At 38.2% G+C, this 15,744-nt stretch overlaps 2 protein-coding genes across 9 annotated transcripts in view; one reads left to right on the forward strand and one right to left on the reverse strand.

Annotated features, from left to right (window-relative positions):
- Window positions 1–11,864, forward strand: RMP64 (ribonuclease MRP subunit p64). Of its 6 annotated transcripts, none has more exons than XM_074331897.1 (9): window positions 1–192; window positions 1,864–2,018; window positions 3,436–3,515; window positions 4,022–4,111; window positions 4,568–4,645; window positions 6,120–6,475; window positions 6,792–6,853; window positions 9,524–9,783; window positions 11,206–11,864. In XM_074331897.1, the coding sequence occupies exons 1-9, from the start codon at window positions 90–92 to the stop codon at window positions 11,663–11,665; spliced, it is 1,644 nt and encodes a 547-aa protein (XP_074187998.1). In that variant the 5' UTR covers window positions 1–89; the 3' UTR covers window positions 11,666–11,864. The 6 variants fall into 6 exon arrangements, with proteins under 6 accessions (XP_074187998.1, XP_019590383.2, XP_074188007.1 ...); XM_019734824.2 differs by having other exon boundaries at window positions 2–192; window positions 3,980–4,111; XM_019734825.2 differs by lacking the exon at window positions 1–192 and adding an exon at window positions 277–684 and having other exon boundaries at window positions 3,980–4,111.
- Window positions 1,590–15,744, reverse strand: part of GTPBP8 (GTP binding protein 8) — a 26,772-nt gene continuing 12,617 nt past the window's right edge. For 2 of the 3 annotated variants that reach the window (XM_019734830.2, XM_019734829.2), the window contains one exon: window positions 14,383–15,582. In XM_019734830.2, coding sequence (XP_019590389.2) covers window positions 15,504–15,582 — 79 coding nt within the window. In that variant the 3' untranslated portion in view covers window positions 14,383–15,503. Of the gene's footprint in view, window positions 1,763–14,382; window positions 15,583–15,744 lie in introns of those variants that run through there. The other variant, XM_019734828.2, reaches the window with a different exon arrangement.

Below are 15,744 nucleotides of genomic sequence, written 5' to 3' on the forward strand. Positions count from 1 at the left end.
GCCCCCAGACTTTGTCTCTTCTCCCCCCTCCGTTGGTTCCCTGGTCTCGCCCAGTTCCGCTTTTCCTAGTCCCTCCCCCTCCTCGCGAGATGGCCGTGGTGCTGCCGGGCCCGGAGCCTTGGAACCGCGTGAGGATCCCTAAGGCGGGGACCCGCAGCGCAGTCACAGTACAGAACCCCAACGCGGCCCTGGGTGAGTGAGACGCCCCGCGACTGCGGCAGACGTTTCGCAGGTGGCGTCAGGCCGGGGCCGGCGCATGTGCGCGGGGGCGGGACTTCCTGAGCCCGCGGGTCTGTGGGAAGGCGCGCGGTACGGGCCGAGGGAGAGGGGCTTGGGCTCCGGAGTTTGCCAAGGAGTCTTGGCGGGCCTGAGGCTTCGCAGCCCCTCCTTGAAGCCATGTGCCTACTGCAGGGCCTGGCAGGAGCGAGCAGGGCCCACAGCCCAGCCCACGCCGAGGTCGGGGAGAAAGGCGGACGCAGCTAGCATCGGGGAAAAGTGCTGCTGGGGAAGCCAGTGCACACCCAGGCCGCCAGGAGCCCTGTTTATGTTGTCAGTTTCCCCACCTCTGCCTCTGAAGAGCTGGAGGGGAGACACTGGGGCACTCTGGACTTCAGCCGCGATCCTTCGGGGCCTCTGGTTACTCATTTGTAAAATGGGGCTAGGCCTCCCTACCCATCATCGCTTGTAAGGATCTGACTGATGTTATTTAGGGGAGAGTGCTTTTAAACTAGTGAAGTGTTTTACCAGTGTGTAGGATGGTATTGCCGCTTTTAGGCAGTAGGGCAGAGTAAAGAGTCTGGCTCAGGAGTCAGATCGCCTGGGTTTGAATCCTAGCTCTTCCTTTGCTGAAAATTTTCTAACCTTTCTGTGCCTCACCTCATTTTCAAATGGGGATAAAAAGATTACCTGCTTCATAGGGCTGTGTTGAGGAATGAAAGAGTTAATGTTATAGGTAAAGCATTTGGAATAGTGCCTGATAAGATAACTAATCATTTAAATGATAGTTATTAACATTAAATACTTATAACCTAGCTAATCACATCCTCTTCCCCATCCAACCATCCTATGCACTTTACAGGTTATCTTCCTTCTTCCTCTATTAAAAATTCCTTAACAAGATTCCTGTTAGGTGTGGAAATTCACCAACTCACCCCCCCATTCCCAAAGCAGCCCATTCTGGCTTCAGATAGTTCAGACAAAAGAAAGTTCTCCATGTTGTGTAGAAATCTGCTGTTGTGTTACTTCCATCTAAGAGGATAGTTCTTTCCTCAGAGCCACACAGAACACTTTAACTCCATCTTTTACTTCTTAGCTTTTCCGACTTGGAAACTTATCTCATCCTCTTCACCCTGTGTTCAGTCTGACTTCCATCAAGTAATGTAATTTCTAGTTGGTTTCTCTTAATGTATTATCTTAAAATGGTACCCAAGTACAGTATCTTTGACTTTGAAGAGTATGAATGTATCCATTCTGCCTTGCTTATGTGCATAACAAAATGGGGATTTACAGAAGTATACAACAGGCGCCGAACCTTCAGGGTACTTAAGGTATTATACGTGTATACCAAATGACTGCAAATTATTCATATGAAAGATTAAAATCATGGTGAAATGTGATGTGAAGACATACATACTTGTTTAACAGACATTCTCTTGATTTCCGGACTTTATGTCATGTCACCACTTTTCAACTTCTTACATACTTAGAATCATTAATTATGTCCTTACAGTTGAGGCTGATTATGTTCATTTGTTCTTGATTCCTTTAAAACAAATAAGGAAGGATGCTTTTTTCAGTGTATTTTTATATAATATACTTAATGTAGAAATACATTTTAAGTCGTATTGAACTTCTCTGCTTCAGACCTCTGCATTGTAGCTGTAAAGAAAGAATGCTGTCTTGTTACACTGTCACTGAAGAGCCAAACCTTAGATGCAGAAACAGATGTGTTATGTGCAGTCCTTTACAGCCATCACAACAGAATGGGCCGCCACAAGCCCCATTTGGCCCTCAAACAGGTAAGGAGGAACCCTTGTTTAAAACTCAACATGTTTACTTGATGGAGATCACATTACCACTTAATATTTTGTTATTTATGGAAATTCAGTAAATACTTGTGACTTACAGGTCTTCAGTTCAGTTGCATGTGGGCTTTCGTTTTTTTTTTTTTGAAAGCATTTCAAAAAACAGTTTGTTTAGAAAAGAACTATGTTTAATTCCTTCCCAGTCTTCTTTCTAGTTGGTAATTTTTATGAAAAGTTTTTTTCATTATATACAATCTATAATAAATTACAGTGCCTTTGCCTAGTTCAAAGATACAGTGATTTGATCAAGACAAAGTGCTGGATTAAGAAATAATTTCCTGGGCATAATCACAATCCTAAAATCATAAAAAGAACAAAGTGATGGTATATTTATGGTGGGGTATATATCTAATTGGTAATATATTAGAGTCAGTGGGTATGTAACAAGTTGTGTAAAGTGGTTTCATGTAATTTTTGGAGTTTAAGACAGCATTGGGCCCTGCTCTTAGGGACTACACCATACAGCAGATCCTCCTAAGCTGGGTTCTTTATATGAATATTCATTGACTCATTTTATTCTGCAAGTATTTTTTGTAGCTTCCTATGTGTTAGGCACTGCTTGGTGGCTAGGTATACAGGTGGTAAAAAAAGATAGTTTTTAATCTCACAGATTCATGCTCTCTGGTTAATTTTCTACCCGCATTACTAAAGGCAAAAGAGATGAAGATTTCTTCATCAAAAAAGATCTAGGATCATAGTCTTCTAAGTTTTCTTCTCTGGGCAGTTTTGATCTCCTTCTGAGTCTTACTCCAAAACCAAACTTATCTCAGATTGAACGTGTTTCTCCTCCTGGTTTCCAAGTTGTGAATCATTATTCAGTCAGAAAAATTTGGTGTTCCATTTTCTCTGTTTCTTCCTTTTATGTAGCTCTGCCATCCAATCCATCAGTCAAAACTTTCTCTGCATCTAGTCCCTTGTTTTAGTTCTGGCATGTTCTTTTTTTAGACCTGGTCAATTTTAATTGTCTTGCTATCCTGATCTTTCCTCCTCCAATCTTTCCTACACTCTGGCATAGTCTATAAACCAAAATCAGATTAATCATCCTAAAACACAGCTTTGGTTTTTAATGGTTCTCCATTGTATCCTGAATAAAGACCAGACCTCTTAGCCTGGCTTACAAGATCCTTCTGATTTGAGAAATTTGTTTAGCTGGATAAACTTTAAAATTTTAACCAGAAGCAATTGCCTTGGGTCATGGATTTCTTTACCCTTAAAAAAAAAAAAAAGGTATTCTGTGGCATTCAGTGTATTTCCATACTTTGAAATTTTGGGCCTCCTTGCTTTCCTGGTCACATCAGTGGCCTTGTCTTTATTATACGTGTAGGAATTTAAGCTAGTTCTCCCTTTTCAGGTTGAACAATGTTTAAAACGTTTGAAAAATATGAATTTGGACGGTTCAATTCAAGATTTGTCTGAGTTGTTTTCTTCCAAGTAAGTGGTTCAGTTGCTTTGTGATGTGCTTTGTGGTGGGTTGGGAACTCAGTGTCTTGCAAGCTTGCTTGTCTTTCTCTAGTATGTATTATCCTAAGGGCACTGACAGTTAGAAATTCTTAGAAACTAAACCTTAGAAACTAAATTTAATAATGAGAGTTCTCCCTGTGGACTTTTTCCTGCTTGGTGTTGGAATGTAACTATACTTCAGCTGTACAAATTTTGTTTTAATAAGGGGCACCTAGTATTTGTGGTAATCTACCTTTTTGGCTTCTGGAAGGACTGGCGTGAACTGAAATCTAGATCATGATAGATTATATTGAAACCTCAGTGTCGATCAACTTCAGTGAGCATTATTGGGCATAAGTACCTCGAATTGAGCTTAAAGCAAGTCTGCACTTGAAAACTATATAAGTGCTTCATATTTAATAATGAAAGTAATGTACTTTTCTATTTTTGTCAAGTGAAAATCAGCCTGTAACCACCAACACATGTGTCATCCCCAGCCAACCAGTGGTGGAACTGGTGTTAATGAAGATTTTGGGAGCCTGCAAATTGTTACTTCGCTTGTTGGACTGTTGCTGCAAGACATTTCTGTATCCTTGAATCAACTGAAATACCTTCCTCTGAATTGGAATCGTTTGGACAAATTTAGTAGTATTTCTGTGTGAAAGCTATGGGGTATGTAGGAATTATATGTAACTTATGAGAATTATTAAAATTTTGCTTCTTGGCTTCCTCCCAGGAATTGCCTAATACAACCGTTGCCAAAGATTGCTTGTCTCTCTCTAGTATGTGTTTTCCTAAGGGCACTGACAGTTAGAAATTCATAATCTTAGAAACTAAACTTTCGAAACTAAACTTATGAGAGCTCTAGCAGAGTGTATATTACTTTTTGTTTTGTTTTGTTTCCATGACTTAAATAGAATATTTTAAGGCTTTAATTCCTTTAAGAAAATTCTTTCTATTTCCAGTCTAGTTCTTTCATAAATGTAACTTACAGAATCCAAATTACTTTGGTTTTGTTTTCCAACTTAAACTTGATTATCCAGGTTGACTGTGAAACATCTAGGTTTGCAAGAATTCATTATTTTAAACCTTGTGATGGTTGGGCTGGTGAGCAGATTATGGTATGTATGTACACACCTTTGAAATCTTTCATTTCTTTTCCATCTCTAACTTAGCCTAGGATTCTCATTGGTTTTCGTATGTTCCCAGGGATGCTGAAGTTGCGGGAGTTTCGTTTCTTTATTTGATCAGAGTTTATTTGGGGGTGGACTGGGAAGCGAAATGCTGATGGTTATGTCAAAAGATTAGGCTTTAAATCTGAAGCCAAGAGATCACTTCAACACTAAACAATTAAGCAAATCAATGCCTAAGATTAGCAACTGGAATAAAAATATGGTAGCTAGTCGTACAGCAATTGGCCCATTTAAAATGAAGGTGTTGCCGGGCAGGCTGTATCACTTGATTTTTCTGCCTCTAGGTTTCTTTTCTTTTCTTTTCTTTTCTTTTTTTTTACAAGTAGAAATGCTGCATTGAAGGATAAAGGAAATGAAAAAAAAAAATTTTTACTGGGGAATATTGGGGAACAGCGTGCCTCTCCAGGGCCCATCGGCTCCAAGTCGTTGTTCCTTAATTCAGCCACGGAGGGTGCAGCTCAGCTCCAAGTCCAGTCACCATTTTCAATCTTCAGTTGCAGGGGGCACAGCCCACCATCCCATGAGGGAACTGAACCGGCAACCCGTTGCGAGTCACGCTCTAACCAACCGAGCCATCTGGCCGCCATTATGGCAGTGACCTTCATTATGTGCTGTAGATTCTTTTCTCCCACCTGAAACATCACTGCTTTTTCAGGCATAGTTAGTTGATGTCAAGAACACTGGTGATAGTTGCAAACCAGAGACCTGCTCTTGCATCTCTCAGTATATATTGTGAAACTTATTTGATGGATAATTGGACTCGGAATCTGTCCCAATTTGAAAGGAGACCTGTTTTGGGCCATTTTACATAGTTGGGATGATTAGCTCTAATTTGAATTAAAATTTAAAAAAAAATTTTGTCTTTGGAGATTAAAAATCTTGCTTTGATGTCTTAACCTGGATATCTCAAATACTATTTCCAATCGTCTTGTTTTTTATTCTGCTTATTCTTAGTCAGAGGTAACAATGTTAAAATTACTAATCATATTTTAAAATGTCAAACAGTCATTATTTTTTTCTATAATGAAAATAACTTTATTTTTGGCTGACCACAACAATACAGGCTTATTTTAAGCAATTTTAAAACATAGAAAAAAATTTGAAGCTGAAATCTATGTAAAATCTCACCATTTAAACAAAACCACACTTAAGATTTTGATGCACATCCTCTGAGATAGCTTTCCATGTAGTACTTTATTTGGTTTTAAGTAGCATTTTGTTTGAACTTGTATTTTTCTGTTAGAGCTGAATGTGGCTGTTTGCAAATATGCTCTATAACGTTTTTAAATCTGTAGTGGCAGATTGATAGGCATTTATTTTTAGCTTTGAATTGTTAGGGTTATTATGTGATCTGCAAATTGTAATTACTGGCTAACTCATGAGCTCCTATTTCTTTCTCTAGGGTTCTCTATAAAGGTGTTTTAAAAAGGCTGGTTTCTTTATATGAGCCATTGTTTGGATTGCTTCAAGAGGTCTCTAGGATTCAACCATTGCCTTACTTCAAAGATTTTACCTTTCCTTCTGATATTGCTGAATTTTTAGGACTGCCCTATTTTGAGATCTTTAAGAAAAAAATGCCTGCCGCTTTTGCAGCTAAAGGAGTAAGTAAATTGTTAAATAAACTGTTTTTAACAAAAGAGCAATCACCAAGCTGCAGTGAAGAAACTTTACTTAGAATTTCCAAAAAAGCCAAACAAACGAAGACCAGTGTACAGAGTAATGTGGATCTTGGACAGCCAGTAAAGAAAATCGTCAAAGGTAAAATGCTTTGATATAGCACGTACTCTTTTTAAAAAAACAAAAACTTGAAATTACAAGATAATTATGGATTGTAGAGAAAGAAATTCCACATCTCTTAATTTAGCTCACATTATCTTTAGAGAGGTATGATAATACCTGTGTTTTCTAGGCTTGAGCATTTAAAGTTGTTTGCTTCTGTTGTTGCTTCATAGTTCTTTGCTTGTTTCCTTTACTTATTGTGTAGTAATTTGGCAGGAAATATGGTCATGCGTGTAAGAATTTGCTGATTTGAAATAGTATGCCTAAGTTTTTGTATTTGATCTTATCTCTACAGAAAAGTCATCAGAATTTGATGTGAGGGCTTTCTGCAAACAGCTGAAACACAAAGCTCTTCAGGTTTGGCTTATTTTGATATAGCTCACGATTTCTGCTGACTTATAGAGTAGATGACACTTACCAAGGACAGAGATTGAATCTTTTGTTTTTAAACCTAGTGTAGCAGTAAGGGACTACGTTTTAAGTGGCCACAGAATTTGGGTGTCGAACATGCATTCACAATGCACACTGAGACGGAGTTGCGGCAGCAAAACACTACTTATTAAGTGAGGCATTAAGTAAGATAGACAGAATAAAGCAAAGTAAGACAAAGAGCACCACCCTTTGTTTCCAGGGTGCTGGGGAACCAAGACAGTGTCTTGGCTTCAGGTGTGTCCAGCGAGCGTCCCCGTCAGAGAGTTTCGACTAGAGCTCCCCCAGGACACTAATTATATAGGGTTTTCCCAATAGATTACCAGTCGGGAAAGAATGCTAGGCCATAGCGATTACAATCAGCAAGCATGGGGACAATGAATCACAAGTTTCAGGGTAATTATCTAGGGTAGAAGGCAGGGGACATGATTCCGGCAGTGTCACAATGTACAGGAGGTTACTATGGCCACAGGACAATCTACATGATCCTATTCGTGTGTTCCACTGGCAGGTCAGCTATTGTTCAACCAGGGGGGCTGGCAAGGCCTCCCCGAGTTTACTCCTGCTGACTGGGGAGTCAATGTCCGGGTGCCACCAGACAGTGCTCCCCTGACACAAGTGGAAGGCACAAGGGGGCACCTAACTCATATATTTACTTTACACCTAGCTATAAGCTTAATGTCATCTTAGTTCTCAGTCTGTGCTTCTGAATGAATAGAAGCACCAAGGAATTTGAGGGAATCCAGGGAGTTGACTTAATAGAATGCCTTCAGAAATATTTTACTAAAGAGTTTTGCTAGAATTTTAAAGTGACCCCTGTGGACTGTACTGTAGCTCAAGAGTATGGACTCTGCAATCAGACAGAAATGGTTTGAGTCCTGGCTTTGGTTTGTACTAGCCGTGTGACCGTGTGTGAGTTTCTTGAGCTGTCCATACTTCTGTTTCCTAACAATAGTATGTACCTCAGAGGGTTGTGCCAATTTTAATGCATAGAAAGTGTTCAGTGCAGAGTCAGGAGTATGGTAGGCACTTAATTGGTGTTAGATGTTATTAGCTACTTTCATCATCATCACCACCACCATCATCATCCTCATCCTCTCACGAGGCTGCCAGTTCCTTCTTCCTGTCAGGGTTCAAGCTTTAACATGATTCCTCTTCTTAATTAGTGTCTGTAAATTCTGTGTGTTCTGGACCTAACAACAGCTAAGTATGTCAGTGTCATCTTCTTTCATCTACTTCTGTTACTCTCTTAACATTGTTTTTTTTTTTTTGGTTTTGTTCAGGGGTTCTTTCATTCTATTTAAGAATGCTTAATCATTTCTAATAAGTCAGAGTACTTTCTTGAACGTTTATAAGAATTTCAGTTTGCATTTACATTATGTCCATCCATGAGTTTCAAGGGAGGAATAATAATAATAGCTAATTCATACTTATATTGCATTTACTCTTTGCCAGGCATTGTTTGAAACACTTTATATTAATATATGTTAACTCACATAATTCTCGCACAAGTCCTATGAGATAGGTGCTATTATTATTGTTTTCCTATTTCAGATGAGAAAATAGAGGCGTAGAAAGGACAAGAACTTGCTCAGGCCACACAGCAAATACAGGACATAGCTGGGATTTGAACACAGACAGTTTTTTCATAGTTTGTTCTTTGCCATTATGCCAGTCTCCAAAATAGTTTTGTCAACTCTGTTTTAAGAACTGTGGCTCTCTGTGACCCTTGAAACTTCTGCAGTCCGTCCGCCTGTTCTTAGGTTTTGGTCAGCACCCCTCCTATCCCTGACTAATCACTACCACATTTTTAGCAATTAGCACTAATATACTTAGCTCGCTTTTAGGCCAGACTTATTTTACTGATCACCAAAGTATTGATAGGTCTCTACTTTTATATTTTCCACTACTTTTTTATTTCTTGAGAGTAAGAAATTTGGAAGGAAGGAAGGTAAGGTTTGAATGAAGGATGGAAGCAGTGTTTTGTAGGAGGCATATTTTCATAAACAGTAAAAGCTGGTAAAATTCAAACTTGATACATAAGGATGGCGTGAAGAGACAAAGGTACCACATCAAAAGATGGTTGCATTGGAACTGGAAATGTGCTCAGTTAACCGTTTTTGATACACGTTCAGCAATCCCGTTTTCACATTTTCAGCAACATTTATGAACTGAGGAGGGTGATTCAGGGTATAGAAATAAGAAACCAGTTGTGGTAGTTTAGTAGTAGTGAGGAAAAGGGCTCTTCATTAATTTTTACCCACCAGAAAGGCTTTGATCAATATTTAATCATGTGGAGTTTTATTCTTATATGAATGCTAAACAGATATTGTTAGAATATTTACATTAAGTTTCCTGTGTACAACTGAATTCAGCGATAGATGGGATCTCTTGTAGCACAGAGGGGAAAAAATCTTGTGTTAGAACAGTGGATAAAAAAATTAAGTTTTTTAAGACAAAAGGAAAGCACAGTAAGCTGAAAAAAAAAGTTTTTGTTTTAAAAATTTTGATAGTCCGTGAGTCATCATTTCTCTGTTGTCATTTATTTACAAGTCAGTAACAAATCCAATATATTTTTCTCACTTTTCCGTATTTCAGGAGGCCAGCTTTGAGTTTAAAGGTTCTCAGTCCCAACTAAATGCAACCAAACGTTCTTCTCAGAAAGCAATAGGAACTCCCTGTGCCAAGAGTTTTGTGCAAAGATTCCAAGAAGCTGAAACTTTCATACAACTTTCTGAAGAAATCCAAATGGCAATTCTGTGGTGCAGGAGCAAAAAACTCAAGGCTCAGGCTTTCTTCCTGGGCAACAAACTTCTTAAAAGTAACCGGCTTAAACACGTGGAAGCTCAAGGTTATAGGTAGGTATATTACAAAAATTACATTCTTTTTTCTGTTGTCTTTTAGGGCAAAAGGATACATATTCAAGTCAGCTTTCTTTAAAATGGGATGTCCAGTAGACTGAGGGGGGCTAAAAGTGGGATCTGCTCAAACTGCAATTTTGTTTGCTGCTTTTGTTGGGCAAAGCTCTATCACTGGAACAGAGTAAACTTCGTTAATTGGATTTATATTCCTCACCATTCTATCCGTTCATTCAGAAGCAAGTCAGGGTTTCAAGTCGGGTAAATGAGGCAGAAATGATAATCATTAAAAGTTAATGAGAAGGATAGCAAACTGGTGTTTGTTTGGTTAAACCTTTATTCTGTACCCCACAAAACATAGTCCTCTTTCATTCTACTTTTTTTTGCTGTTCCAGTAATACATTTGTAGAACATTTCAAATGTACTTAGTGCCCACAATAACTAGGCGGTAGGCAGTATTATTACAGATGAGGAAGTGAAGGATTTTGCTTAGGACGGTAGAGACCTAGAACTCAGTTCAGATCCTGATTCTTCTGTTTTCATTCTTTCTATTTCCATTTCAGTTGGGAGATACACCTACCCTTTTCCCACTTAAAAATCACTTATATTAAGGCAAGGACAGTTTTGAAACAGAGAGTATGAATTACTAACATTAGAATGTGTTCCACCAAAATGTGTTTGTTTAAAAAGGAAGAGGGGAAGGTGTCGGAGTAGGAAGTACAGACCCATGCTAATCTTTTGAAATCTGACGGTCACAGTGAGGCAGTTAGCGAGGTACCGATGTACCTTGTGGCAATGTACCTGATCCGGAAGCAAAACACCTAAAATAATCAGCGCACTTGAAGATGATACATGAATCACACATTGGGTAGCTTAAGGCTGTCAGTATGTCTGTGCCAGAAGCCCTGTCTTCTCATTCTTATATAAACTCCCTCTTCACTTTTATTCTTTTTTTCCTTGTTAATTTCCTGCTGCAACATGAAGTTGTGTATCCAGAAATGAACTAATGCACCCGCGCAGATTTTTTTTCTATTTGTCATATATCCTCTTCCCACTTCCATTCCTATTGAATTATGAATAGGCTGATTAGCAATTACCAGGAAAAAGTTCTGGTACAAAAGTATGGAGGTGTCTGACCATTCAGCTACCTTGCTAGGCAGTTGTGGGAGCTATTTTACTTGGGGAACATAATGGGAACAGATTTGTGTACACCCTGAGGGGAGCTGTGCTCTGAAAACATAGATTTGGGTTGAAGCTCCTATTTCCTTATTTTTTGTTATGATTCTGGGGTTGTACATAGGATAGGATTCGTAGATAAATTATATGTTTTCTATATGAAGTTGGTAAAAAGGAGACAAGTTTTTGAGAATGTTTTCTGTATTTTAAGAATCTCAAGATTTTTCCTTTCTCTCCTCTTTCAAGTTTGCCCAAGAAACTAGAGTGCATAAAAACATCTATTTGCAACTGCCTTCTTCGTGGCTCAGGTAGCAAAACTTCAAAGCATCATCTGAGACAAAGAAGATCACAGAATAAATTTGTACTGAGACAGAGAAAACCACAGAGAAAACTGCAGTCAACTCTTTTAAAGGAAATTCAGTCCCCTGCCAGGACTCAGAACGCAACAGATGCCAGTAAACAGAGATTCTCAGACCATGCAGTTCACAGAACTAATCTCAGCCCTAACAGTACGCAGTTCTTGAGTAGCAGAGTCTCAAATCCTGTTATACGAACTAAGGAGAAACCAATTCATGAGACTCTTACAGGAAGCAATGAACATGAAACTGATTCATGGACAATGATGCAAGTGAACAAATGTAATATATTAGGAACCGTTAAGGACACAGATGACATTGATGATATTTTTGCTTTAATGGGTGTTTAGATGCTCCTATGTTTGACTTTTAAGTGGCTGGCAACCTAGTCCAGTGTTCTGCTGTTTTAAGTGGAACTCCTGAGATCTGGGAAGATACGTAAGTAGCACGTGGACTGGACTCAGAGGAGTGTAACACTGATTTAGTGCAACATTGTACAGCAGTTCATTTCAGTTCAATAAACATGTATAGTAGCTTTGTGTCATTTAATCGACAAGTATTTGACTATTAAATTTTTGACTCTGACTACATGCCAGAAAAATCTACCACGTCTTGTCCTTGAAAAGCAGAGGTAATCCCTTGATTGAAGCTGGTAGGCCCCTGAAAAACTGAATAATTTTATGACTTACAAGGGAATTAAGCCTTGAATAATTAGGTTTCCAAAAACCTATTCTGTGCTTTCAGGTAAATGGGGAGTGGGGGTGAGGAATAGTAAGGAAGCACCTCAAAGGCCACTTGGGCCTTACTGGCTCTGTTGCAGGTAAGTCCACTTCTGAACACCAAGGTTTGTAGCTCTCATGGGTGTGCTGTCTTGCGTATCTATTAGAACTGATCATCAAAGGAACTCAAAAGTTTAGCCACTAATTGTATTACCAGGGACTGGTCACAACCATTATTTCATTTTATTTGTTCACCTTATCTCATGGAAATCCATATTAAAATGCTTTTGGAATTCCCCAAAAATTTGTGGGGGGTTTTGGTTTTTTATAGGGTGCAAGTGACTGATTCCAAAAAGGACGTAAGGTGACTTACAGTTATACGTGAAATACAACAGGATAACAAAGTAAAAGTAGGTGAGAAAGTTAAGTGAAAAAATAAACCTAGGAGACACAAAATAGACCCAAGAATGAGGCTAAACATATATTTTATAACGTGCTGATGCTATCATCTGATATTTGTGTGTTGCTTGTACAATTGCTCCGAGGGCAAATCCTATGTATTTTCAAATGATACGAAGTTTGAGGTTATATTTCAAATGTTCTAGCTTACTGGAATTAGGTTAATGAAGTATTTGTTAAGTAGGTAGCAGCGTTAAGTTTTTATGTTACATTTAGATTCGCAGAAAAAGAAAACGGTGCCCTAGTATATAATACATCCTTTTCTTCAGCCATCCTACCATTTTCTCTTACTTCCTTTCCATTCTTTAGCTGGCTTTGTTCATTTTGTCTGCTTTCTGCCCTTTCCCTCTTACCTATACTAGTGGTTCTTCAACTTTAGACTGAGAATCACTTAGTGGGTTGTTGAAAAATATAGATTCCCAGTCCCTTCTAAAGACATTGATAAATGTGGCCAGGGGATGGACCCAGAAGTCTGCATTTTTAACAAGGATCCCAGGTGATTTTGATGCAAGTAACCCAAAACATAGATAAACACTTGTTTAGGTTCCTTTCCTGAAGGCTAAATATCTTGATTTAATTAAGAGCTCTTAATCAATCTCAAGTGACTTCCTTGTTTTTATTTCTCCTAGCTTCCTACCAAGTGGTAGTAGTTACTTAGTGCCTTAAAACATGGATAGTACCAAGGAGATCTCATTCATGACAAGTCTAAAAATAGCTATCAGATTCTAAGACTTAAGGTGCAGTTTTTCTTCTGCATTTTTTTGCACATGACTCCACTGAGCTAGTCAGTTTCCTTGGGCTTAGGTTCCTCCATCCAAAGTGGCATTGTTCAAGAATCATAAACTTCTACAGTTGAAAGAGACTGGATATTATCCCTCATTGGAAAAACCAGAGTGGTTCAGTGATTTGTCTAAGGAGGGAAGACTATAAAGCCCTGATTGCACTATAAGCCTAGCATTTTTTTCTATTTCATTAATGTTCCTTTGGAGCGTGTTCTTTTCTCATCTCGTGCCCCTTACAATAATAGGAAAGATGGTAAAAAGCTTCACATGTGTGCACAAAATTTATAAGGAATGTAGTAGTATATATCAGTTAATTTTCCAAACTTAAATGTTTTGAAATTTTAAAAGTGCAATCTAAAATATACAAAACCATAACTTATCTAGTAAATTAGATTAAAAACTGTACATAGTGTCATCATAGTGGACACCAATTTAATAACTTCTGGTCGCATTAGAACACTCAGGCCATTTGTAAGAGAAGGGTGGTGACACTTCCCATGTGTCACTTCAAATCCTGTTGGGCTTCTTCAGCTGCTGCCATGGCAACCCATTTGGAGCAAGACTGAACAACTTTACCTTGTCTCCTGTTCAGGGATCTCTCACTTCCTGCTCCTGGCTTCTGACAACCTACAGGGATTGCTTGGCACTTGGGCACGTACAACTTGGAAGATGTGTGGGGTTGCCCTCTCCCTCCTTCAAAGATAATTCAGAGGCACATTTCCCAAGGCTCCTCAGAAGATCCCTCAAGATCAAGCACTAGTACTTAAGTGGTGTCCAATTCAATGAATCCTTGATTCGCTTTCCTTCCTTCTGTCTCATTTCTGCATCACGCCTGTTCCCTGGGATCACTTCCCAGATAAACTACATGCATGCCTTTGTCTTGGGCTATGTTTCTAGGAGAACCAAGACAAACAGTAAAAGAACACTGGTAGACAGATGACTTTTAAGAAAGATAATTCTATTGTTACCATATATTTTACTTTATGAATGCCTATATAAGAAGTCTTTTTTAGTTTGAAATGCTGCTGGTTAAGATAGACCAGCTCTATCAACTATAAAGCAACTGAAAATATATTCAGAATTGAATTTTCTAAAAAAGCCACAAAGTTTGTTTTACAGCCTTAATGTTTTAATCTAGCGCTACTGCTTATAACATTTTAATATTCAGCCTCACTTTGAAAACCTAAACCACTAACATGAATAGGTCAGTAGCATCTTCAAAAACATTTTTCCATTTAGTTCAAAGTAAGGCTTTATCTTTCCATTCTGAGTCTTAATGGGACCAATTCTAAGTCCCATCAACTTTTTCTTACCCTTTGCAAATCAGTTTTCTCACTTAAAACTAGGTTTTTTGTTTTTTTTTGTCTTCCCCTAGAGAAAATGTTACTTCCTCCATGACAAGATTTTTTTCTGTGATAAATCTACCTGTGAATTTTACTGTATTCTTGGGTTGGTTTCACTTTACAAATATGCAGCTGTCCTTTTCACATATAATACCACTTTAATTCTTCAGATTGTGAGGTTACAATTACAAATTAAACTCAGAGAAATCAAGTAATTTGTCTGAGGTCCAACACATAAAAAAGGTCCAACTCATAATAATAGAACTGTAACTTGAATTCTGGTCTTCTGATTCTGAATCCTGTGTTCACCTGAAGGTGACTGATACCAGCTTGAATTTTTTTTGATGTTTCCAACATGGACTGACTGAAATTTTATCAAGAATATATTTTTTTAAATATTCAGAAAAGAACTCAGAAAAAAAGATAAATTACAGGCATACATAGGAGCCTTTATCTTTAACCTACACATCAGGCTTAACAGAAAAGTAGCTCCTTTTTTATCTACTCCATTTTAATATTTAAAAAAGAGACATAACAGACATTTTCTTTAAAAGACAAAGTCCAATAAATAACATGGCAAACCCTTCGCTACACAGTAGTAAGTAGGTTTTCATTTGATGGGCTTCTATATGCTGCTTGTTTGTCAGTTTGTTAAAATAGAAAAAACTCTTAGTATCTGTTCTAATGAACGGCTTAACTAAATCACTTATAAACCTTTCCCCCCCAGGCCCAAATTCATTCTTGCTTTGGTAGATGTAGGTTTGAAAGCTGAAGTCATCCTCTACAAATTAAAGATGCATAACATTTAAAACAATGTTGAAATTTTAGGTGTTTAACCCAAGATGGCATAAAAAAAATTTGAGTTTTCAGCTAAACTAGGCGCCATTAGCCATTAGTCTTAAGATTTCCTGTTATATTTGCTATAAAGCATCTCAACAGATGGATTCCAGAATAGGTCACAGCACTGTGAAAAGAAAAGAAAAATATTTTTCCCTTATTTCAGAGGTAGTAACAGATCTGAATTCATCTAATTTAAAAAACTGTTTACAAACTCTATGAGTTCCATGTATGAAACAGAAGATCTTAATTTGTCCTATCTCTTCTCTTTCCCCAGCCTCTTGTGGTA

The sequence above is a fragment of the Rhinolophus sinicus genome, linkage group LG01 (assembly GCF_036562045.2).
Source record: "Rhinolophus sinicus isolate RSC01 linkage group LG01, ASM3656204v1, whole genome shotgun sequence".
NCBI classification, from domain to species: domain Eukaryota; kingdom Metazoa; phylum Chordata; class Mammalia; order Chiroptera; family Rhinolophidae; genus Rhinolophus; species Rhinolophus sinicus.

Bases quoted from the DNA above. Each gene is read 5' to 3' on its own strand.
- RMP64 (XM_019734824.2), top strand. From the start codon at position 90: ATGGCCGTGGTGCTGCCGGGCCCGGAGCCTTGGAACCGCGTGAGGATC. The intron at 4,112-4,567 runs GTATCCTTGAAT...TTGATTATCCAG, and splicing joins TGTTGCTGCAAGACATTTCT to GTTGACTGTGAAACATCTAG. The intron at 4,646-6,119 runs GTATGTATGTAC...TTCTTTCTCTAG, and splicing joins GGGCTGGTGAGCAGATTATG to GGTTCTCTATAAAGGTGTTT.